Below are 26,928 nucleotides of genomic sequence, written 5' to 3'. Positions count from 1 at the left end.
AGAGAAGAGAAAAGATAGAGAGAGAAAAAGAGCTAGAAAGAAAGCGAGGGAGAGAGAAAGAGGGAGAAAAGGATGGGGAGAGAGGGAGAGGGAGGGAGAGAAGAGAGAAAGAGAGAGGGATGAAGATAGGGAGAGAGAAAAAGAGAGGGAGAGAGAGGGGGAGAAATAGAGAGAGAAAAGGATGGAGAGAGAGGGAGAGAGATAAAGAAAGAGAAACAGAGGGAGATAAAAAAAGAGGGAGAGATAAAGAGAAAAAGAGAGGGAGAGAAAGAGAAAGTGAGAGGGAGAAAGAGAAAGAGAGAAAGGAGAAAGAGGGAGAGAAAAAAGTGGGAGAGGGGTAGAGGGAGAAAGAGAGGGATAAAGAGAGGGAGGGAGAAAGAGAGAGAAAGGGAGACGGGAGGGAAGAAAGGGAGGAAGACTTCAATGCTTCCAGCCCTCCTTAATGCTGTGCAGGTATCTTTATATATATATACATATAAATAAAAAAATTGACTGCAAAAAAACAAAATTCATGCAGGTTGTCAGGAAGTCAGGGTTAACCCAGCCATCTTGCACCTTCTCTTACGAGTTTCAGGATTCGAGATCTGCGGAACAAAGGAGACTTCTGCTACAAGTGAAACAAATCTTTTTCTTCAATTTTTTTTATTAAAAAATTATTATTATTTTGCAAGCTTGGGACAGCAGTCAAGTAAGAAATGCCCCCAGATGTGCTGGCTTCCCCCTGCTAGAACTGCCTACTTCCATGTTCCGATAGTGTAACCATGGTGAAATCACAAACAGGAAAGACACATCTGATGCTAGAGTGAAGAAGGAAAGATTTGGGTTAGGTTTTCACACCTGGTTATAAGATTTATTATTATTTTTCTGAATTATTCCAAAACTGTAATCCCTAAACTACACCCCAAAAAGCAAGTTTTTTAAAAATTTATTTATTTTCACATGAATCCCAGCGACCAGTTAGGTCCCACAGAGTGGATCTTCTCCGGGTCCCGTCAACTAAGCAATGTCGCCTGGCGGGACCCAGGGGAAGAGCCTTCTCTGTGGTGGCCCCAGCCCTCTGGAACCAACTCCCCCCAGAGATTAGAACTGCCCCCACCCTCCTTGCCTTTCGTAAACAACTTAAAACCCACCTCTGCCGCCAGGCATGGGGGAATTGAGATCCTCTTTCCCCCTAGGCCTTTACAATTCTATGCATGGTATGTATGTATGTATGTATGTATGTTTGGTTTTTATATTAATTGATTTTTAATCATCAATACCAAATTACTATTGTACACTGTTTTATTGTCGCTGTTAGCCGCCCCGAGTCTCTGGAGAGGGGCGGCATACAAATCCAATAAATAAATAAATAAATAAATAAATAAATAAATAATAAAAAGGACAAAATAAATTTTATAAATTTCCACAGATCATAACCTGTATCTATTACATTTTGTGTTTATAATTCATTACGCAGTATCTTCAGTTCAATACAGTGATACCTCGTCTTACAAACGCCTCGTCATACAAACTTTTCGAGATACAAACCCGGGGCTTAAGATTTTTTTGCCTCTTCTTTCAAACTATTTTCACCTTACAAACCCACCGCCGCCGTTGGGATGCCCCGCCTCCGGACTTCCGTTGCCAGCGAAGCACCCGTTTTTGCGATGCTGGGATTCCACTGCTGGGATTCCCCCGCAGCATCACAAAAACACAGAAGTCCAGAGGTGGGGTTTCCCATGGAGGGGAGCCTCAGGGGAATCCCAGCAGCGCAAAAACGGGCGCTTCGGCTGGCAAAAGGGGTGAATTTTGGGCTTGCACGCATTCATCGCTTCTCCATTGATTCCTATGGAAAACATTGTTTCGTCTTACAAACTTTTCGCCTTAAGAACCTCGTCCCGGAAACAATTAAGTTTGTAAGACAAGGTATCACTGTATATGACCTTTATATATATACATTTGTAATATAAGCAATAGAAACAAAGAGGAAAAGTAATATCTAAGCCAAGTTTTAAGGTCCTTCTGGCCTTGATCTCGTTTTAAGACGAGCCAAAAAGGCAGCTGCACGGCCTTTATTATAAAGGTCAGCCTTTTATTTCAGAAAGCTGTCCTTTAGATTTATTTATTTTGGGAAAAACTCGCTCCTGCCCTTTATTCGGGCCGTTTGCAAATGGTACCACTTAATGCGCGCTCTTTCCAATTCATGCGAAACATGTGAAAAGGGAATTGCCCTTTAAAAAAAAAAAACAAGCTTACATCATACGCCGTTTGATTTTAGCTTTATTAGAACAAGCCTTTTTGGGGGGGGGGGGTGGTAAAGTTTGCCCTTAATTTTTTTCTTGCAAAGAGCTAAGTTTTAAACGTAAACAATTAAAAAGAAAAATTATCCTGTTTTAGATCCGGCCCCCCCTAGGTTTCTCCTTTATTTCTACCCCCAACAAAATAAAGCCATATACCGAGAATGTCACAATATGAGGCTAGTTGGGGGAAAGATCAGAAGCAACATGAGAAAAATATTATTTGACTGAAAGAGTAGTAGATGCTTGGAACAAACTCCCAGCAGACGTGGTTGGTAAATCCACAGTCACTGAACTGAAACATGCCTGGGATAAACATAGATCCATTGTAAGATAAAATACAGGAAATAGTATAAGGGCAGACTAGAGATGGACTAGGAGGTCTTTTTCTGCTGTCAGTCTTCTATGTTTCTATACAGAAAATAGTATAAGGGCCGACTAGATGGACCAGGAGGTCTTTTTCTGCCATCAATCTTCTGTGTTTCTATACAGTATATCCATCCTGAGATAAAATACAGGAAATAGTATAAGGGCCGACTAGATGGACCAGGAGGTCTTTTTCTGCCATCAATCTTCTGTGTTTCTATACAGTATATCCATCCTGAGATAAAATACAGGAAAAAGTTTAAGGGCCGACTAGATGGACCAGGAGGTCTTTTTCTGCCGTCAACCAACCAATATTTTAAGTGACCCTCTTGTAAAACCAAAAGTACAACCAGACTGGGTTTCTATTCATCACCCAGTTGCAGCAAATACAGGTAGATTTATCTTTGAAGTGACGACAGCCCTGAAGAATGTGACTTATGATCCTTGCAATACACACACACACACACACACACACACACACACACACACACACTTGACCGCCTGCCCCAACCGAATGAAAATCCACCCCCGGGAGTTTGCGTGCCCCCCTCTCCCCTTGCCAACAACGCCTTAGTAACCCCTCCCCTTGCCAAGAACGTTTTAGTAAACGTGGAGTTTGCAAAAACGCTCTGCGGCCGCGGCCTCTTTAAGATGATTTACACAGATCGGGTGGACACGCAGCGGATGGGAGTGGAAAAAGTCGTGACCTTCTACAGTACATGCGTGTGAGGTGTGTGTGTGTGTGTGTTTCTTCAGAAACGGACAATGAACACAGCCGCCTGGCAGCTACACAAGAGGGTGGGGGAGAAAGACAGCGGCGAGAATCCAGATTTCACCGAAAACTAGCAAGCAGGCGAACGGAAGGGAAGGCCATTTCAAAGGCACCTGGAGGAAAAAACCTTCGATGATTATTTCAAATTGCTTTTTGGAGAGAGAGAGAGAAAAAAAAAAACCCCAAGATTTTTGCAGGACCCGCTTATAACATGAAAAAGGCGCTTTTGTTCTTTTAAAACCGACGTCCTTGGCTCGAGTGGTGGGGAGGAGAGAGAGAAATTAAAAGTGTTTTTCTTTTAAAAGTTTCTTTATTGAAGAAAGAGCACCGCCACAATATAGATGTGTCTCATGTACAAACCACAAGAGAGGAATATAAAAACAACCAAATACAGATACAGTGCTCCCTCACTTTTCGCGGGGGATGCGTTCCGAGACCGCCCGCGAAAGTCGAATTTCCGTGAAGTAGAGATGCGGAAGTAAATACACTATTTTTGGCTATGAACAGTATCACAAGCCTTCCCTTAACACTTTAAACCCCTAAATTGCAATTTCCCATTCCCTTAGCAACCATTTAGATTCTTACTCACCATATTTCTTTATTGAAGTTTATTAAAAAAAATATTTATTAAAGGTGGGCGAAAGTTTGGTGATGACATATGACGTCATCGGGCGGGGAAAACCGTGCTATAGGGGAAAAAACCGCAAAGTATTTTTTAATTAATATTTTTGAAAAACCGTGGTATAGACTTTTCGCGAAGTTCGAACCCGCGAAAATCGAGGGGACACTCTATATATTTTTTGCATTGAACCTCTACCATAATAGGTAGTTACTGTCTTAATTGAATAAAAAGGGGAGAACAGAACGACACACTATTTTTTTTTAAAAGTAGAGAAGAGTTAAAAAAGAGAAGAGGAAAGAGAAGAAGAAAAGAAGAAAGAAAAAGAGAAGGAAACTGTGCATAGATACAACATATATAATATAGTGGTTTTTTAAAGGTATTTCATATGTATCTTTATGGAAAAACAGGGGTAGGAAACTGGACAGGCGCTCAAATTTAATTTCCTTTTTGCACCGAATTGCAAGCCCCCAGAAAGAGAGCAAAGTGGCTGGAATTCTCCCCCCCCCCCCAGCCACCCCCAGTATAAACAAAAGGAGATGATGTAACCGCGGATGCCAGGCCCAGCTAGCTTGGCAATAATCTCACCGTCAGATCTGATTAGTGGTTTTACTTACGGATTTTCAGTCTAACGGTTATACAATTGCCAGGTCACCCAAAGGAAGCTGGCCTAGAAACCTCGGGTCTCTGTAAGAAACGGGTTTGGGGAGGGGGAAATACCCGCCCCCCCCCAAATAAGCAGTCTGGTTGGGGTGGGAAGGATAGAGCACCCTCGTTTTTTGGATGCTTTCCAAGGTTTGTGGTTTATGCAATAAGTGGCATAGTTGGGTGAGTTGCATATGTATTTGTACGGGATGCAAAGGGTGAGGGGGGGGGATTTGAGTTGTGTTCGGGTTTTTTTTTGCAGAGGGTCAAAGGGTAAGAAAATAAGCTCTGAGCCAACTTCCCCAGGAAGGGGCATTGAAGGGCTGCATTTGGGCATTTGGGCAAGTTGATTATAAACTTTCTTTCTTTCACGTATCTTATATATTCTCTTCCTTTCATATATCCTCTCCTCTAAGTTCACTTTCACCCTCTTTTATATTATCACATGTCTATTTTTCTTCCTATGTATCTGTGTATTGGACAAATGAATAAATAAAATAAATAAATAAATAAATAAACTGCAAAAAAACACAAAAACATTGCTGCCAACCTGCCTTCCATGGAGGAGCTGGATAAAGCACAAGTCAAAAAGAGGGCGGTGAAAATACTTACTGACCCCTCACATCCTGGACATAAACTGTTTCAACTCCTACCCTCAAAACGTCACTGCAGAGCCTTGCACACCAAGACAACTAGACACAAGGACAGCTTTTCCCCAAATGCCATCACTCTGCTAAACAAATAATTCCCTTAACACTGTCCAAGTATTTTACTAAGTCTGCACAACTATTACCACTAGTTTTTTCTCATCATTCCTATCACCCATTTCCTCCCACTTATGACTCTATGACTATAACCTGTTGCTTGCATCCTCAAGATTTTTATTAATATTGTTTCTTCATTGCTTATTTGACCCCTATGCCAATCATTAAGTGTTGTACCTCCCGATTCTTGACAAATGTATCTTTTCTTTTATGCACACTGAGAGCATCTGCACCAAAAACAAATTCCCTGTGTGTCCAATCACACGTGGCCAATAAAGACTCCCAGAATCCCCCAAGCTGTCATTGCAGAGAAGCACTGAATTAAGAACCAGGGTGGTGCAGTGGTTAGAATGCCTCACTCTGCAGGCTACATCAGCTAACTGCTAGCTGCAGTTCAGCAGTTCAAATCTCACCACCGGCTCAAGGCTGACTTGAGCTTTTGCTGGCTGAGGAATTCTGGGAGTTGAAGTCCACAAGACTTCAACTTGCCAAGGTTGGAGACCCCTGCCCTACGAGGTCCCCACAGCCCTAACAGATGGCCAGGATTTTATTTGTGTAGCACCCTGTTGCAACGACACATATGATGCTACTGCATCCAACCTTCAGAAGGTTTTCTATTGAATCATCCGCGGCCTCTTCTTTTGAGAAGAAATTCAAAGTGTTGGTTATGACCTATAAAGCCCTTCATGGCATCGGACCAGAATATCTCCGGCACCGCCTTCTGCCGCACGAATCCCAGCGACCAGTTAGGTCCCACAGAGTTGGCCTGCTCCGGGTCCCGTCGACTAAGCAATGTCGTCTGGCGGGATCCAGGGGAAGAGCCTTCTCTGTGGCGGCCCCGACCCTCTGGAACCAGCTCCCCCCAGATATCAGAGTTGCCCCCACCCTCCTTGCCTTTCGCAAGCTCCTTAAAACCCACCTGTGTCGTCAGGCATGGGGGAATTGAAATTCACTTCCCCCTAGGCTTATAGAATTTATACATGGTATGCTTGTATGTATGAGTGGTTCCTTAAATTGGGTTTTTTAAGATTATTTTTAATATTAGATTTGTTTATATTGTCTTTTTATATTGTTGTTAGCCGTCCCGAGTCTTCGGAGAGGGGCGGCATACAAATGAAATCAAATGAAATCAAATGAAATCAAATGAAATCAAATGAAATCAAATGAAATCAAATCAATAAATAAAATCAGATTAGCGGCGCACCAGTCGGATTTTAATTACAGTGATCCCTCAATTTTCGCGATCTCGATCTTCGCGAAACGCTATATTGCGATTTTTCCACCCAATTACATCACTCTCTTCCTTCCTTTCTCATCTTTCTTTCTCTCTTTCTCTATCTTGCTTCTTCCTCTCTCACACTCTCTTCCTCCCTCTCTCATCTCTTTCTTTCCTTCTCTCTCTTTCTCTATCTCTCCCCCTCTTGCTGGTGGGCGGCGGGCGGCGGGCGGGCGGGGGCATCAGCGAGGAGCCGGGGTTTCCCCTTTGCGTGGGCGGCTGGGAAACCCCGATCTTCGTCTGCTCGCTGCTGCTGCGCCGAGCAGATCAGCTGCTGGGCGGCCGAAGGAACCTTCCCTGGGTCTTCCCCCTCTTGCTGGTGGGCGGGCGAGCGGCGGGCATCAGCGAGGAGCCGGGGTTTCCCCTTTGCGTGGGCGGCCGGGAAGACCCAGGGAAGGTTCCTTCGGCCGCCCAGCAGCTGATCTGCTCGGTAGCGCAGCAGCAGCGAGGAGCCGAATCGGGGTTTCCCCTTTGCGTGGGCGGCGGGGAACGCAAACTCCACCATCTACGCATGCGCGGCCATAGAAAAAAAGGGTGCGCATGCGCAGATGGTGTTTTTACTTCCGCAACCCTACATCGTGAAAAATCGATTATCGCGAGGGGTCTGGGAACGGAACCCTCGCGATAATAGAGGGATCACTGTACTACCGGCAGCCCGAAAACAGTTGTGCGCTTCTAGAAGGCTTCTGAATTCAGGGGATGGGATTAAAAAAACAACAACCTCTAATAAAGTCATTACGACACTGTTGAAAGGAGAGATACTCAAATCAACAACATGTTTCTGCAGCAGAAACATTCTCTCCTATGTGTGGGGTAGCCGGTCTAAAACCATTGTCGGCAAACATTTGCTTAACCTCTAATGTACATACACAACCAACGGAAAGCAAAATTCCCTATTGTTGCCAAGAAAAAGAGACGGGGGGATGTCCATAAAATGAACTCAAAGGACAAACGTTGACGGAGTTAGCAGAGGTGGCTAAACTAACTGCTTCAATTAAGGGAGGTGGTGGGGACACAATTACTTTTGTTCCAATTTGGAAACCGCTTCTGGACTTTGTTCAGACTTAGCCCTTCCAAAATTATACACATTCAACCTCATTTATTGCGATAGGAAAAACATACCCAGAGCCCAGAAGGGGGAAAAAAATATCAAAATTTTTCTACCAGTTTTGCCTACCTGGTCGTACCTGTAGGAGCCCATCACTGGACTAGATGACCTACAAGGTCCCTTCCAATTCTGTTAATCTCTAATCGCCCCTTCCCTTTTTTCTCCTCTATTATAGAAACATAGAAGTCTGACGGCAGAAAAAGACCTCATGGTCCATCTAGTCTGCCCTTATACTATTTTCTGTATTTTATCTTAGGATGGATGGATGTTTATCCCAGGCATGTTTCAATTCAGTTACTGTGGATTTATCTACCACGTCTGCTGGAAGTTTGTTCCAAGGATCTACTACTCTTTCAGTAAAATAATATTTTCTCATGTTGCTTTTGATCTTTCCCCCAACTAACTTCAGATTGTGTCCCCTTGTTCTTGTGTTCACTTTCCTATTAAAAACACTTCCCTCCTGGACCTTATTTAACCCTTTAACATATTTAAATGTTTCGATCATGTCCCCCCTTTTCCTTCTGTCCTCTAGACTATACAGATGGAGTTCATGAAGTCTTTCCTGTGATACGTTTTATGCTTAAGACCTTCCACCATTCTTGTAGCCCGTCTTTGGACCCGTTCAATTTTGTCAATATCTTTTTGTAGGTGAGGTCTCCAGAACTGAACACAGTATTATTCCAAATGTGGTCTCACCAGCACTCTATATAGCTGGATCATAATCTCCCTCTTCCTGCTTGTTATACCTCTAGCTATGCAGCCAAGTATCCTACTTGCTTTCCTACCGCCTGACTGCACTGTTCACCCATTTTGAGACTGTCAGAAATCACTACCCCTAAATCCTTTTCTTCTGAAGTATTTGCTAACACAGAACTGCCAATACAATACTCAGATTGAGGATTCCTTTTCCCCAAGTACATTATTTTACATTTGGAAACATTAAACTGCAGTTTCCATTGCTTTGACCATTTATCTAGTAAAGCTAAATCATTTACCATATTACAGACCCCTCCAGGAATATCAACCCTATTGCACACTTTAGAGTCATCGGCAAATAGGCAAACCTTCCCTACCAGACCTTCCCGTATGTCACTCACAAACATATTAAAAAGAATAGGACCCAGAACAGACCCTTATCCCTATTGCTTTTTTTTTTTTTTTGGCCTTTTTGTATTATATATCATCAGCTTATAACGAAATCAGGTTTTTAATGCATTAAATTGTCAGGTCTCCCATTTCGTCTGTAAAAATATGAATAGAATCGAAGTTCTTCTTAAAAAAAAAAAAGGGAATCTCCCCTGGGATAGGATTGCTGGGTGTGAATTTGTACCGTATGACAACAGGGCAGGATTTCTGACCGAAAAAATCCGGCTACTTGCTCCTGTTCACCAGGGGCCGTTGAAAACACCAGCTGGACTTCCCTCTAAGAAGATTTGGGAGGACTGACCGGATAATAATAATAATTTAAGAGGCAGCTTTCCCCCAGAGTGACAGCTCATTGACGAGGGATAGTATGAGATCATGTCAAAAGGACAAGCGAGGACCGGGTCAGCCCGGGAGAAGAAACAAACACCATCCACTGACCCATCGGCTCCACAACAGCCTTGCTATCTTTATCTACACAGGGGGAAATATCTTAATCCCTCTGCATTTTTCTTTTCTTTTCCCCTCGTTTCTCACTTCTCTTTTTTTTCATTTTTCTTTTCCTATTATTCTTTTCTGGTCCTTCTCTTCGTTAGATTAGCCAGGCCCAGTTCCTGCCACTGTTTGTTGTATGTTTTAGTTCCCCGTCCCCTAATCACCCTGGTTGCTCTCCTCTGCCCGTTTTCTGGAGTCTCAACATTTTTTATAGTCTGTCTGTCTGTCATCTATCACCTACCTATATCTCATCTATCATTTATCATGTCTCTCTGTCTGTCTATCTATCTACCCATCTTCTCTACTATCTATCTCTTTTATCTATCATCCATATATCATCTCTATCATCTATCATCTGTCTGTCTATAGCTTTATCTATCTCTATATCTGTCTATCATATCTGTCTATCTTGTATGTCTGTCCGTCTGTCTGTCCGTCTACCAACCAACCAACCATCCATCCATCCATCCATCCATCCATCCATCCATCTAGAATTTTATCTATCATCTATATATCATCTCTATTATCTATCTATCATCTGTCTATCCCTTTTCTCTATATCTGTCTATCTTGTCTGTCTAACAAATCAATCATATATATATATATATATATGTCTGTCTGTCTGTCTGTCTACCCACCTACCCCTCCTCCCTCCCCAATACACACAGAGGTCACACTTGACCTACAATCTCCTGAACTCATTTTAATTAGGCTAATTCAGAAGAACTGGAAACCACCTCAGTTTCAAACAGAACAATTGCTGGAATAAACAGATCTTTCACTTGGAAACGAGGCCCTTTCCTGCCCTGCTTACAGCAGCAGCCCTCTGGGTTCTCATTTGCAAGAAACCCCAAACATTTGGAACAGGCTTATATCCCAGGGAGGATGACCAAACAGGAGTCCAGTTCAATGGAGATACCAGCTGTTCGGACTTTCCTTTCTGGAGAATTTCCAGGGTCTTTCCTCTCTCTCTCTCTCCCCCCTCTTATTACTACGTCTTTGCCAGCTCAGAAATCCTGGGGAAAAGTTTGTTAAAAGCTGAAGCTAAGAAAATTAAAATGCATGCACTTGGGAGTCTCTTTATGTGCTGGGAAGCTGGTAGGAAAAGGTCGCCAGGGAATCACTTCTTTTACAGGATCTTCTGATCCTATTATCTCTCCCCCTCCCAAAATATATCCCAGTGGCTGCAAACATTCAAGGCAGCGGTCCCCAAACTACGGCCCGCGGGCCCACCGAGGCCATTTATCCGGCCCGCCGGTGAGTGACAAGAGCACGGGGAAAAGAGAGAGAGAAAGAAAGAAAAGGGAAAGAGAGGGAGGGAAGGAGAAGTGGAGAGGAATGAAGGAGGGAAGGAAAGAAGGAGAAATAGAGGGAACAAGGAAGGAAGGGAGAATGAAATGAATGGAGGGACAGAGGAAGGAAGGACTGTTTTGGGGTGGTGGTAATTTTTTAAAATTTTTCTCTCAACATACATTCAAACAACACAGTGTACCATCTAATTTCCCAGGAATAAAATGCAGTATTTTGTTAGTAACTAATATCAGTCATCAAAAAAGTTGCAAAAGTTTTTTTCTTCTAATTTTGTCATCCAGTTTTATACATTTTCTTTTAATTAAATTCCCTCCTTAATGTTCCTTCAAAAAGTACAACGCCAATTGTATTTCTAACTTATTAACCATTATGCCAAAGTGCTTCTTTCTTTCTTTATACATTTTTCATAAGCCAAGAAAACCTTGTATAGCCAATCAGATGTCAACAAAAGAAAATTAAAAACAAAACATAAACATATATGAATTTCAGCCCTTCTCCCCCCCCTCTAAATAGTACATTCCCATTTTGTTTTTTACTTTAAAACAAGGTATGTGCAGTGTGAATAGGAATTTGTTCATAGTTTTCTTTTTATAGTCCAGCCTTCCAACAGTCCGAGGGACAGTGAACTGACCCCCTGTGTAAAACATTTGGGGACCCCTGCTTCAAGGGAACGGTGGATGGCCAAACTAGCCTGGGCTGAAGTCCGTGTTTAGTTGGGTGCCAGCTTGTCTCACAATTCATGCTTCGCGGCAAGAAAGCAAAGCCCTTAACTTAGCGTGCTTGGTACCGACGATGGGTCGGATTAAATAATCAGGTTCTTATGAAAGCAAGCAACGTTTTAAGAGGCTCCACGCGCAGCTGGGGCTGGTGTCCCAGCAACGGAGGCCTCGCTCCTGCTTCACACTCACACCAAGAGCACAAAGAATTTGGCGAGCCAACTCTTTGCTATTTAAGGAAGGAAAAGAGCCCCAGCCAGAATCGAGTGTTTTTCTAACTTTAAGAGGTGTGGGCTTCGACTTCCAGAATTCCCCAGCCAGTGCTAACATTAGAAAAACATTGAATTAGACCAGGGCCCCCCAAACTTGGCAGAAAAGCCCTTCACTCCTCCACTCGAAACAGAAGACCCTACGAGACTAGACTTTCAATCCTGGACCTAGAAAGTTTAGAACTAAGACGCCTTAAACAAGATCTAAGTATTGCCCACAAGATCATATGCTGCAACGTCCTGCCTGTCGGCGACTACTTCAGCTTCAACCACAACAACACAAGAGCACACAACAGATTTAAACTTAATATTAACCGCTACAAACTTGACTGTAAAAAATGTGACTTCAGTCACCGAGTTGTCGAAGCGTGGAACTCATTACTGGACTCCATAGTGTCATCCCCAAACCCCCAATACTTTACCCTTAGATTATCTATGGTTGACCTATCCAGATTCCTAAGAGGTCAGTAAGGGGCGAGTACAAGTGCACTAGAGTGCCTTCCGTCCCCTGTCCTATTGCTCTCCTACATCTCCTATCCCTTTCTTCTATTCCTATATCTCTCCTTCTATTCTTTCATTGATATGTTCTATTACTTTATCTTCTTTTCTATTATTTCTTAGATATATTTTACTATGAGTATCTCCTCTATAACCTTCATCATGTATTTTACTATGTGTATATAGATATATACCCACTAAAACCCTCATTGTGTATTGGACAAAATAAATAAATGAATAAAATAAATAAATAAAACTTGAAGACTTGTGGACTTCAACTCCCAGAATTCTCCAGCCAGCTATGCTTCAAGTTTGTTTGTTTGTTTATTTATTTGATTTGATTTGTATGCCGCTCCTCTCAGTAGACTCGGGCGGCTAACAACAGTAAAAAGACAACATGAACAAATCTAATATTAAAAGTAATGTAAAAAACCCCAATTTAAGAAACCAATCATACATACAGACATATCATGCATAAATTTTATAAGCCTAGGGGGAAGGGAATATCTCAGTTCCCCCATACCTGATGATAGACGTGGGTTTTAAGGAGCTTACGAAAGGCAAGGAGGGTGGGGGCAACTCTAATATCTGGGGGGAGTTGGTTCCAGAGGGCTGGGGCTGCCACAGAGAAGGCTCTTCCCCTGGGTCCCGCCAAACAAAGTTGCCAAGTTTGAAGACCTCTGAATTAGATGAACGCGAGTTAAGGCATGGCCCGTAACTCTGATTTAGCCGGGAGAAGATGGGTCCTGTGGTCTCCCATTCTTTATAAAAGGGTCATTCTTTGTCAAGTGGACCAGGTATCCCCATTCGACCACCTTCAATTTCAATGAAACTTTTGCACATATATTCCTTATGGTATAAAGAGACCCTCTTCCCCCTAGGCCTTTACAATTCTATGCATGGTATGTATGTATGTATGTATGTATGTATGTATGTATGTATGTTTGTTTTTTTATATTAATGGGTTTTTAATTGTTTCTAACATCAGACTACTATTGTACACTGCTTTGTTGTTGCTGGTAGCCGCCCCGAGTCTCTGGAGAAGGGCGGCATACAAATCCAATCAATCAATCAATCAATCAATCAATCAAACTGAGGTGTGCAAAATTTTGGATGCCGTACTTTAAAGGGGACTAAGATGCTTAAATTGCTGTGGCTTACTTTCCGACAGAAGTAGCAGGAGAAATACAGAACCAGGAATTAAAAACGTCTTGCTTAATTAAGTGCTTGGTGTTTACACAGTGTCCTCCAACTATTTGCTTTCTGGATGTGGTTATGCCCTTAGCGTGCCTTGCTTTGCAAAAGGGTACATTTGGCACCAATGCCCAGAGGTTCTTCTCTGATACCATGTTAGATAAAACAAAATATTAACCAGGTTTGGGGTTCCCCCCCCCCCCTCTCCTTATCACTTGTGAACATTTGCAAGAGTCTTGGGAGAAAGGCAATGGGAGAAGTAGCTGCTGCGGTCACCAACAGAAACTTGGAACAGAAGGGGCTGATATAAGTGACCTTACGCACAACCACAACCACATGGTGCGTTAAGTGGCCGGGGAGGCACCCTGGCAAAGAGAGAGCCCCACAGCTTTGCTCAGGGTATTTAAACAGGTGACGGAAGGCCAGGATCACGTGCGGTTAGAACAAGAAAGGTGGATTTAATATAAACCCAACCGGGTGTTGACGGGGAAGAAAAGGAAAAATTTCCCCAACGCGAGGCAGGTCTATTATTTATTTCTGCTGACTTTTATTATCAACAACGTCCCTATTCTGGGCTCTTATAAAACGTCTTTGTACGCATGTTGCTTATCTACCTTCCAAGCAATGGAAATTCTACTTTCGTGGTAATGCTGTTGAGGAACAAAGCAAATGATAGAATGAGAGAATTAACCAGAGTCGGAAGGGAGCCTTGGAGGTCTTCTAGTCTAACCCCCTGCTCAGGCAGGAAACACTAATATCTCAGAAAAATGATTGCCCAATCTCTTTTTAAAAACCTCCAGTGTTGGAGCATTCTAATCTAATCAAATCTAATGAATTGAATTGAATTGAATTCACAACTTCTGGAGGCAAGCTGTTCCACAGATTAATTGTTCTAACTGCCAGAAAATTCCTCCTTATTTCAAAGTTGCTTCTCTCCTTGATTAATTTCCATCCATTGCTTCTTGTCTAAGTGTTCTTCTCCCTTTCAACCCTACTTTATTGGCGTTAAATGGGGACGTCCTTCAAGGCAAGAACTTGGATTGCCAAGTGCCTCAATTAGAGATAGTCCCCGACTTAACGATCATTCGCTTAACGAGTGTTTGAGGTAACCATGGCACTGAAAAAGGTGACTGAGAAAGACAATAATCCACATCATAGCCTACTGGTGTCACTTCAGTTCTTCTGTGTTATTCTTTTGCAAAATAACAACAACAACAACAACAAAGAGCCTTCTCTGTGGCGGCCCCGGCCCTCTGGAACCAACTCCCCCCCAGAGATTAGAATTGCCCCCACCCTCCTTGCCTTTCGTAAGCTACTTAAAACCCACCTCTGCCATCGGGCATGGGGGAACTGAGATATTCTTTCCCCCTAGGCCTTTACAATTTTATGCATGGTGTGTTTGTATGTATGTTTGTTTTTTTATATTAATGGGTTTTTAGTCGTTTTTAGTATTGGATTATTTTGTATACTGTTTTATTATTGTTGTTAGCCGCCCCGAGTCTCCGGAGAGGGGTGGCATACAAATCCAATAAATCAAATCAAATCAAATCAACAACATGCCAAAATAATTTCGGACTTTCGAATTCAAACTGACAAGGTTTTGAAACACAATACATCGGACCCCACGATTGTGGAAAAGAAAAAACTGTGGATCATTGATGGCGCCATATCAGGTGACAGTCGAATTGATGAGAAACAACAAGTAAAACTTAGCCGGTATCAGGATCTTGAACTACACCGACTCTGCCATAAACCAGTACAGATGGTCCCAGTGGTAATCTGCACACTGGGTGCTGTGCCAAAGACCTCAGCCAGCATTTGAAAACAATAAATGTTGACGAAATCACGATCTGTCAGTTGTCCACCGCACTTGAATCTGCGCGCATCGTATGATGTCCTAGACACTTGGGAAGTGTTCAACTTGTGATATTGTGATACAAAATCCAGCATATCAATCTCATTTGCTATGTATTACTGTTTTTTGTGAATAATAATAATAATAATAATAGTAATAATAATAATAATAATAATAATAATAATATCTAATACTGGCGACACAAGAACAGGCCATTAGAACAAATGCTGTCAAAGCCAGAATTGAAAAATCAACAGACGATCCAAAGTGCAGACTCTGTAAAGAAACAGATGACACAATCGATCACATACTCAGCTGCTGCAAAAAGATCGCACAGACTGACTACAAGCATAGACATGATGCTGTGGCACAGATGATCCACTGGAATTTGTGCCAGAACTACCATCTACCAGTGGCAAAGAACTGGTGGGATCATAAGCCCGAAAAAGTGGTCGAAAATGAGCAAGCAAAACTACTGTGGGACTTCCGACTTCAGACTGACCGAATTCTGAAGCATAACACACCAGACATTGTGATCGTGGAGAAAAAGAAAGTATGGATCATAGACATCGCAATCCCAGGAGGCAGCAGAATTGAGGAGAAGCAGCTAGAGAAATTAGTGAAATACGAAGATCTAAAAATCGAGCTGCAGCGACTCTGGCAAAAGCCAGTGAAAGTGGTCCCAGTGGTCCTTGGCACGCTGGGTGCAGGACCAAAGGATCTCAGCGGACATTTGAAAACCATTGGAATTGACACAATCTCCATCTGTCAATTGCAAAAGGCCGCTTTACTGGGATCGGCAAACCTAATTCGCCGCTACATCACGCAGTCCTACTGGTGATGAAATAACGAAATCCAGCATAGTGATCTCGTTTGCTGTGTTGTACTGACATAATAATAATAATAATAATAATAATAATAATAATAATAATAATAATAATAATAAATTTATTTGCAAAGAAAGAAAATGCCTGTTTTTCTTTTAGAGTTGAAACCATTTCTAAAATCAGCTTACAAGGGATATTTTATGCAAAACCGGTGACTTCATACATTCCGAGCATGGCTCTGCATAATTTTTTTAATACCAGGGAAGACTTCCGATTCACATACATTATGTATGTAATTAAAAATATATGCAAATTCTACCGCGTATTCCAAGATCAGTTCTTTGAATCGTGGCCCTTGACTTTCAACTGAAGCATTACTTGCGTGGAATTCCTGGCGGGCAATTTTTTTAACGTCTTTAAAAGAGGACACATTTTTGGAAAGCAGGTAGAATTTTCACAGGAGGAAGGCCCACAGTTTGTTCCTTCCACAATAGCAGTACCAAGAGATAGCCCTCAACTTATAACCATTCATTTAGTGACCATCCCAAGTTACAACGGCAATGGGGGAAAAAATGACTTGCAGCTGATCCTCGGAGTTATGACCGTTGAAGCATCCTGGGCTCATGTGATCACCACTTGGGACCTTCCCATTCGCTTAATGACCGTGTGATTCACCTCTGCGGTGATTCGCTTAGCAGCCGTGGCAAAAAAGGTCATAAACCCGGGCACAAAACTCCCTTAATGTTGTGGTTAGCTCTGGCCCAGCTCCTGCCCCAAGGACTGTGGGTGTGGGGGAGACATCCACATGCTGCAGGCCTGTTTTGCCCCCGGTGGAATCTGCTGATGAAGGCTCCTCTGACCAAGAAGACATGAGTGACAGGGAGGAGGAGAGTGTGGCAGACAGCTCAGAAGGAGATCAATTATCTAGCTCCTCCTTGGATTCAGAACAAGAGTTAATGATACAGCCACGCATGCGGAGAGCGATGCATAGGCAACTACAACTGAGAGATTATTATCAAAGAAAATGAGGCCACCTGTGGTTGGGTGGGGCTGTGGTCATTAGTGAGGCTGCTATAAAGAGCAGCCTGTGGGTTTGGCCATTGTGGAGGATTATCTGATCGTTGTGTTTCGTGACTGCTTTACTGACTTTGACCTTTTGTGTGCTGATTTTCCCCGCTTTGAAACTAAACTAGAGCAAAGTGTGTTTCACTTTGTGAAAGAAGAAGGACTGTGAATTGCCTCACAGCTGCAAGCTAAGTATCACAGGACTGATAAGGGACTTGTACCAATTACCAGTTTGTTTGGAGACCAGTGCTCTTTGCTATACCAAAAGAGGGCTTGGTTTAAGTGAATTTTCATTATAAAGAACATTGTTTTGAATTTTCAAACGTGTGTGTGTGTCTGAAATTTGTACCCGTGAATTTTTGGGAGGAGTCTACCAGAGAGCCCGACAGAACACTTAATAATCCCTGTGTCCTGTTCGCATTTAATATATAGTTGTTTCGGGTCAATATGACCCGACCTATTAAAATGTTGATTTTAGCTACTGTGGGTTTTTTAAATACCTATTTTCATTAGTAAACTGTACGTGAAGATGGTTGATCATAAACAAATGAAAAATGAAATTAAAACTTAATTTTTATTGATTTACTTTTTCAGAAAAAGGTCAGGTCATTTGCAATTATGTTCACTTTATATATAGACTAGGCTGCAAATTCCAAATTACATCTTTGTTTTTAGAATGGAATTGTTGCATCTGACTAGCTGTCTGGGTATCATGTACTTTTTCAGGTCAATATGACCCAACCTATCCTATATCAGATATTCTTGATAGAGCATACCTAGTAGGACCAGGAGTAGCTTTTATGATATTTTCAGTGGCCAATCTACCAGCATGACAAGGCAGCAAGTTCCAATTACATTCTTGTTTTTAGAATGGATTTCTTCCATCTGACTAGTTGTCTGGGTATCATGTTCTTCTTCATATGTTATGTAGGTCTGGCTTCACCATTCACTTTTCTTATCAGAAGGTCTCGTCTGACCTCGGGGACAAAGTGACAATGGTAAGTACGAAATAGTTGTCAAACATCCAAATATAAATCGTTTGACTGCAGGGGGGATGCTGCAGCAACCGTGTGAAAAATGATCATAAGTCATAAGTCAGGGACACAGGATGTCCAGGGGGGAAAGCATTTTGAAATCCCCTAACATTTCTCTGTAACTTGCAATCTAGTTAACTTGCGTGGTTGTAGATGACGTCATAAGAACCTAAGAAGAACCCTGCTGAATCGGGCCAAAGCCCATCGAGTCCAGCATTCCGTGTCCCACAATGGCCCCCCAATTGTCCTTGGGGATCTTGAGCAGAAAGAGAAGGCAAACCCCTCCCTTTCCCTGGACCCCCAACAAGGGAATCCTGTCTGCCTCAACCAACATAGAGGCGGCACATGGACATCACCATCATACCATCATACCAAACGACTAAGCCATGGAGAAATAGTGGGAGTTGAGGAAGCAAGTTTTGGCCACAATTATGCGCGACCTGTGGTGGTGTTTTTACATGATTTTCCCCTGACTTTTAAACATTTTAATACAGTTTGTTTTTTTCTCCATGATTTATTCCGTCTTTTTCACAAATTCCCTGATATTTCCTGAACTGCCAATTTCCCTGATTTTCCAGGTCTGCCAGAAGTTGGGAAACAGGCTGCTCCCTGCCTTCAGAGGGTCTCGGGGGGGGGTAGGGGAAACTGTTTTTGCCCTTCCCAGGCATTGAGTTATGGGCGTGGGCACTCTCGCATGCTCGATAGCGCACGCCCATGCTCTTTCAGCACCCGAGGAAAAAAAAGGTTTGCCATCATTGTTATAGATTATCCCAGAGCAAGGGCAGGCAAAGTTGGCTCTTCTATGACTTGTGGACTTCAACTGGGGAGTTGAAGTCCACATGTCACAGAAGAGCCAACTTTGCCTACTCCTGTCCCAGTGGAACAAAATCCAGAGAAAGGTCCTGCAGAAAGAGAGCAACTGACCGTGAATAAATAATTTTTTAAAAAAAAACCTCAACACACAGATTTTGTTCTCGCACGCAAGCGGATACCCCAGTGAAGAATTTCCTCTTAAAAGAAATCTCTCTTAAGCTCTGGAAATACTGCACAATCATGCATGCAACACGCACACATACACACACAAATGCTCGGCTCTTTGGGAAGCCAAAACCTGTCAAAGCACCCAGGGCCTGTTTTTCTAAATGGCAAAACACAGAAAGACTCTTTTTTTTAAAAAAAGGAGCAGTACAATAATCTTTATCCACCAAAGATGATTAAAACGGGGAGCAACGAGGGGGCCTCCCAGGAAATCAGCCTCTGAAGGGCAGCGCACCATGGCCTCCGTTGATGAGGAAGTGAAGCATGAACCAAAATAGTCCCCAAGTCAGCCTTTCTCAGCTGTGAACATTTTTCAGATGTGCAAGGCTGGCTGGGGGGAGAATTCTGGGAGTTGAAGTCCACCCATTGGAAAGTTTGAGAATAATAATAACAACAGAGTTGGAAGGGACCTTGGAGGTCTTCTAGTGCACTGTTTCCCAACCTTGGCAACTTGGACCGGGAGTCACTGCTCACAGTCACTCATGCCCTCATCACCTCGAGGCTCGACTACTGTAACGCTCTCTACATGGGGCTACCTTTGAAAAATGTTCGGAAACTTCAGATCGTGCAGAATGCAGCTGCGAGAGCAGTCATGGGCTTCTCTAAATATGCCCATGTTACACCAACACTCCGCAGTCTGCATTGGTTGCCGATCAGTTTCCAGTCACAATTCAAAGTGTTGGTTATGACCTACAAAGCCCTTCATGGCACCGGACCAGGGTATCTCCGAGACCGCCTTCTGCCGCACGAATCCCAGCGACCGATTAGGTCCCACAGAGTGGATCTTCTCCGGGTCCCGTCAACAAAGCAATGTCGTTTGGCGGGGCCCAGTGGAAGAGCCTTCTCTGTGGCGGCCCTGGCCCTCTGGAACCAACTCCCCCCAGAGATTAGAATTGCCCCCACCCTCCTTGCCTTTCGTAAACTCCTTAAAACCCACGTCTGTCGTCAAGCGTGGGGGAACTAAGACATCTCCCCCTGCCTATGTAGTTCTAGTACATGATATGACTGTATGTATGTTTGTTATATTGGGATTTCTTGCTTTTAGATTTTAAATGTGTAATTGTTATCTTAGATTTTTTAATTATTAGATTTGTTAATATATATTGTTTTTGTTGTTGTTGTGAGCTGCCCCGAGTCTGCGGAGAGGGGCGGCATACAAATCTAATAAATCAAATCAAATCAAGATATTTGGACTTCAACTCCCAGAATTCTCCAGCCAGTAAATGCTGGCTGGGGATTTCTGAGAGTTGAAGTCCAGATATCTTCAAGTTGCCATGCTTGGGAACTAACTAACTAACTAACTAACTAACTAACTAACTAACTAACTAACTAACTAACTAACTACTGCACCACTTCAGGCAAACGGTTATCCAACATCTTCTTAAAAACTTCCAGGGTTGGGACATTCACAACTTCCGGAGGCAGGCAGTTCCACTGGTTAATTGTTCTGACTGCCTGGAAATTTCTCTTAGAGAAACAACAGCCTAAACCAGTGTTGCCGCGTGCCGAAAGCACCCATAATGCAATGCGTGACTCCACCATGCCCCGCGTATGTGCACGCGCCCCCTACCTGCGCGGACATCTCCCAGATGTGCCCCGCTCCCCATAGAGAGAGCTCTGCATGACACCTGTGGCATTTGTGCCATAGATTCACCATCACGGGTCTAACCTCTCTCTATTTTATGCTACACAGAAAACGGGCTAAATATGAGAAAAAAAAGATATGTGTAATGCTACATATCATAACCGCGGCAAGCATAGCGTACGCCCAGAAATGGAAACATAAAGACATTTCTACAGAAGAAGAAATTTGATTTAAAATACTAACATGCCCAGAAATTGACAGATTGATGTTAAGAGTTAAAGGACAAATTGGACACGGATTATTACGAAACTTGGAACAAATTATATAATTGGATAGAGAGGGGAACCAAGATCAAAGATTAGAAAATACGAAGAAGAAATTACAAATAAACCAAAATTAGAATGGATATTGGGAAAAAAATAAAAGGGAGAAAAAAGGGATAATTTATGTTTGGTATGTATGTGTTGTTTGGTTTTAATATGATAGGGTTTTAGTTATTTCTTTTAATATTAGATTTGCGCCACTGTAATATTGTTTTTATCATTGTTGGGAGCCGCCCCGAGTCTTTGGAGAGGGGCGGCATACAAAACTAATAAATTATTATTATTACTACTATTATTATTATTACTACTACTATTATTATTATTATTACTATTATTATTACTATTATTATTATTTAATGTAAATACTGAATAGACCGTCATGTACCTTTTCCTTTTTGTTATCCGCCTGTACTGTGATGTATGTGTTATGTTTTTAAATGTTTTATAAATAAAAAATCTTTTTAAAAACTTTTAAAAAAAGAAAGAAAATGAGCTAAACCGAGCCTGTGAGAATACCATATTTTTCGGAGAATAAGACGTACCAGAGTATAAGATGCACTCTACTACCATGTATTGATCTAGCTAGCATCCTTAGTCTGTTCAGCTTCAGCACATTATTTTATTCCCTGGTTAGGGCTGAAAAAAAACTTTTTCAGAGGGAGCAGGAATGAACACAAGTCTGCAAAAATTCAGGGCAGGAAAAACTGCTTTGGAAGGAATAGGAATATAAATAAATGCTGCAAATCGTTAGCACTGTGTTAGGGCTGAAAAAGTATTTTTCAGAGGGAGTAGGAATGGAAACAAGCCTGCAAAGACTTAGGGCTGGAAAAAACCTTCTTTGGAGGGAGTAGAAAGGCGGGAAGATCATTAGCACTTAGTTAGGGCTGGGGGGAAAAAAAGCTACATTTGGAAAATAAGACGCACCCAAATTTTCAGCCCCTTTTAGGGAGGAAAACGGTGCATCTTACACTCTGAAAAGATATTTTTATATATATTTAACGAGTATTTGGACTTTTAAAACCCGCCATTTGCATGAAACAGTCATTCTGTAATGTTTCTCAGCTGGAACAACATGTGATATCCTACCAGTTTCTTTACTAGAGTACAGTAGTAATGTAGAAGAATTTTATGAATTTTTAATGGATTTAAAATTTTCAATGGATTTAATGGATTTAAGCCCCCTTTGAAAACCCGTGAAGTAGCAAATTTGCAAAAGATGAACTGCAAAGTAGGGAGGGATTACTGCATTCCAAGAAATGTGACATTGGAGGAATGTAATTGGCCATATAAGTGGACACGTGCCAACTTTCTTTTGCACAATCCAACCCCAGAACTGGCAACCTTATCGGACGACAGCTCAAGATAAAGCTGGCTCGTTAGATTAAAGGCAACCTTTACGTCCCAGCTCTTAAAAAAGACTTCTAGGGTTGGCGTCTTACTCCCTACGTCCTTTGCAAAGCTTATCTGGCTAAACACTTCCAGGACGTTCCAATTATTGTGATTGCCCAGTGGGTAACTTGCACATGTTCTTTCTCTAATGTGCTATCGTTAAGGCTGTAATCATCGGTCAGCAGCGTCCTTCGGCAGTTGTTTCTCAACCTTGACGGCTTTAAGATGTGCGGGACTTCAACCCCCAGAATTCACAGCTGTCTGGGGAATTATGGGAGTTGAAGTCCGCACATCCTAAAGCCGTCAAGATGGAGAAACCCTTTGGGATTCGGCGTGGAAGAAACAAAGGCAAACTTTTTCCAAAAGAATGACGCAATGCAATTTCAACCATGAGGATTCCAAATAAGGGCAAAAATAATATTCGATTTCCAAAGGAATTCCATGACAGCTCTGAGTAGCCATTGGCAGGAAGAGAAAGAGTAACAGCAACATTGAGTGAGAAATTGCTGATGCATCAAACGTTTCAGGCTATCTCAAAAAGGTCTCAACAAGTCCAGTGGGTTTGTTACAAATGACAATTGACAAAATAACATTTTTTTACATACAGCCCGTAATTGCAAAATTATCCCAGTTCTGCAGATTTCTCTCTTCCAACACTAAATCCTACATCAGTTTGGCCACTTCGGACAACTGATGAAATGAGTTATTCCTCACAAAAGTTTCTACCTTTTAATAAAATACATTGATCCAAAAATGTGCTCCCTCTTCCTTGGGAGTTTGGTGACACAAACAGGAAAAATATATCTTTCCAGGGAAGAGAAAGTAAGCGAGGAACGGCTTATTTGGGTTTTTAAAATAGGTTTTTTTGTTTTTTAAATAAGAGGTTTTGGAGAAGGGCGGCATACAAATCTAATAAATTATTATTAATTATTATTATTAATTATTTCTGGCCTGAATGATCAGCATTCTATCACTTTTTCAGTAGGCTTTCTCTTTGGAACGACGTAGCTGTTTATGCTTAGCTATGAACCAAGGTTTATTGTTACGATCTACAGTGTTCCCTCGATTTTCGTGGGGGATGCGTTCCAAGACCGCCTGCAAAATTCGAATTTCCGCGAAGTAGAGATGCGGAAGTAAATACACCATTTCCAGCTATGGACAGTATCACAAGCCATCTCTTAACACTTTAAACCCCTAAATTACCATTTCCCATTCCCTTAACAACCATTTACTCATCATTATTACTGGTACTCACCATTGAATAAGACACTTAGTGATCCTGATATTTATAAACATAATTATTTATTAACAATAATTATTATTTTTGTTATTTATTTGCAAAATTTATTAGTTTGGTGATGACGTTCGACGTCATCGGGTGGGAAAACCGTGGTATAGAAAAAAACCCGCGAAGTATTTTTTAATTAATATTTTTTGAAAAACCGTGGTATAGGCTATTCGTGAAGTTTGAACGCGTGAAAATTGAAGGAACACTGCATTTGCAAGTTCCTGTGTTAGAATATCTTCCGTGTTTGCAAGTGAGGTTACAGTTACTTAAAGAAATGTTCTTTAATTCTTAGTAGGTCAAGTGAGTATGAAATCCATAGAGAATCGCAGAGAATAATAGAAAATAAAGAAACCACTGGAGAGCATTTTACCGAGGCAGCCTTCATCGGCACCGTGTTGTATCCTAAAAAAATGACCAATGAGATTGCCCCACTACCCCTTTGCAGGTGTATAATTTCAAACTTCCCTTGCTCATCTTGAATTAAGGAGTGGAATGAACTTTTCAAAGCCACGCAAAACTCAAAAAAGTTGAATTTAAGATTGCAACAACATGTGCAGAACAGATTATTGCAGGGCATGTCGGTCTCCTGAGAAATTATTCTGTAGTCCCAACCACTGGTTGGGTTACAAACAATTGTTTCTACAATTGTTACAAACAATTAAGAAAAAATTGTCCTGTTTTAACTGTTGATGCCAGACAACAAAAACAAATTGTGTTGACAGTGAAATGTTTGCCATTTGCCCTAAAACAGGGCTGGAATGTAGGAATTTGTGTTGTTATGTTCTCGTTGTCATCAACTTAGCCAACATTGCCAATAATCTAAGAGAAGGGAAATTGAAATTGATGAAGCCTGAACTTCCTTCCCCTTCTCAAACCGAGCAAGAGAAACACTTGCAGGATACAGCGGGCCAATGGAAAGAGGAACCATCATAATTTGGGGACTGAAAATCCCTCAAGAGGACATACTGGAATGAATAATCTACTATCCAAAATCCCCCGTCTTTGTTTCTGGACGGCTGAGCAGAGAAAAGCTTCTATTTTCAAGAGCAAAGATAATTTCCAAATACATTACGATACGCCACTGTTGGAAGAAACCAATGAGCTATTTTTATAGTTGGGAAGCTTACCAAATATTTCTCCATTTTTGGCATATTCCGTCACAAGGTACAGCATGCTTTTGGTCTCCATCACCTGTGAATAAAAGAAATAAAGATCATTTTAACTGGCATTTTGAAGGTGGGAACTATCTGGCAGTTCCCTGGTGCTGCAGGATCTTTGAACGATATAGCTCAGTGGTTCTAAAATCTCATCTGCCAGTTCCTCCAGGATCTTGGGGTGTAATCCATCCAGTCCTGGGGATTTGAATTCATCTAGGGTAGACCGGTATTCACTTACCATTTCCTTCCCTATTTTAACTTGTGTTCCTAATATGTTTTCTGTGATGCATGAAACACCATCCAACCCGTAAGCTGGGAGGCTTCTGCTAAGTGTATTTATTGGTGAAATCATTCGACGGATTTGGATAATTGGGAATCAAAGAAAGTCTCAACTGCCCCATAACTTTGAAAAGTGTTTGGAAACTTCAGATCGTGCAGAATGCAGCTGCGAGAGCTATCATGGGCTTCCCTAAATATGCCCATGTCACACCAACACTCCGCAGTCTGCATTGGTTGCCAATCAGTTTCCGGTCACAATTCAAAGTGTTGGTTATGACCTATAAAGCCCTTCATGGCACCGGACCAGATTATCTCAGGGACCGCCTTCTGCTGCACGAATCCCAGCGACCAGTTAGGTCCCACAGAGTGGGCCTTCTCCGGGTCCCGTCAACTAAACAATGCCGTTTGGCGGGATCCAGGGGAAGAGCCTTCTCTGTGGCGGCCCCGGCCCTCTGGAACCAACTCCCCCCAGAGATTAGAATTGCCCCCACCCTCCTTGCCTTTCGTAAGCTTCTTAAAACCCACCTCTGCCACCAGGCATGGGGGAATTGAGATACTATTTTCCCCTAGACCTTTACAATTTTATGCATGGTATGTCTGTATGTATGTATGGTTTTTATAATACAGTAATGGGTTTTAAATCGTTTTTAGTATTGGATTATTATTGTATGCTGTCTTGTTATTGCTGTTAGCCGCCCCGAGTCTCCGGAGAGGGGCGGCATACAAATCCAATCAATCAATCAATCAATCAATCAATCAATAACAAAAGCAAAGACTTTTTAAAGATGACTAAAAGAATATTGTTGACAGCTGGCGTCTTTTTCTAGAAGATCTCAGACCCATGAAATAGGATTATGTTGGGTTTTTTTTATGATTTGGATCCTTCTCTCATTTCTAAATTCCAGTTCAAATAAGTAAGCTGTTCGTTTTATAACACTGCTATTAACTGCTTGATTTATAGCGTGCTATGAATATTGAGACATGATTTAATAAAAGCCCGAGCCAAACCTCGTTAAACCAAATGTTTCTCCTTTAAATGGCATGGAGGTATCTTCTCCCTTGAGCTTCAGCATTTAATACCAGTAATTTGTTAATGACTTTGGGTAAACTAATAAAAGATAGTTCTAAGCAAGGCCTTTACATCAAGTTTTACAATGAATGTGGTGGCATCTGGTGCTGCTTCTGAAAAACTCTGTTCATGTGATAGATTAATGTCTGGGGTTCCCTCCTGAATTACTGCCTTCCTTGTCGGCACTTAAAACTTCTGTCCTTGAATTTTGGCTCACTCCATGGTGAAGTCTCAACTACTTCCTACTTTGGTTCCACAATGAGCTGTCATCATTGCTAACATCTGGCTCTGTCTAATGAGAAAGACTTGCGTTCCAATTCAAACCATCCTTCTTTATCAGACAGATCAACATATGAAAACATAGAAACATAGAAGTCTGACGGCAGAAAAAGACCTCATGGTCCATCTAGTCTGCCCTTATACTATTTTCTGTATTTCATCTTAGGATGGATAGATGTTTATCCCAGGCATGTTTAAATTCAGTTAGTATGGATTTATCTACCACGTCTGCTGGAAGTTTGTTCCAAGGATCTACCACTCTTTTAGTGAAATAATATTTTCTCATGT

General features: G+C 41.9%; 1 protein-coding gene across 1 annotated transcript in view; it reads right to left on the bottom strand.

The window, feature by feature from the left end:
- SIK2 (salt inducible kinase 2) overlaps positions 1-26,928 on the bottom strand; it is an 82,135-nt gene that overhangs the window by 28,584 nt on the left and 26,623 nt on the right. Inside the window, exon 3 of the mRNA XM_070765624.1 lies at positions 24,984-25,047. Coding sequence (XP_070621725.1) covers positions 24,984-25,047 — 64 coding nt within the window. The remainder of the gene's footprint in view (positions 1-24,983; positions 25,048-26,928) is intronic.

This window comes from Erythrolamprus reginae, chromosome 12 (genome assembly GCF_031021105.1).
Source record: "Erythrolamprus reginae isolate rEryReg1 chromosome 12, rEryReg1.hap1, whole genome shotgun sequence".
Classification (NCBI taxonomy): Eukaryota; Metazoa; Chordata; class Lepidosauria; order Squamata; family Dipsadidae; genus Erythrolamprus; species Erythrolamprus reginae.
The sequence above is the reverse complement of the archived record's forward strand: the minus strand, read 5'-3'. Positions and strand labels throughout refer to the sequence as shown.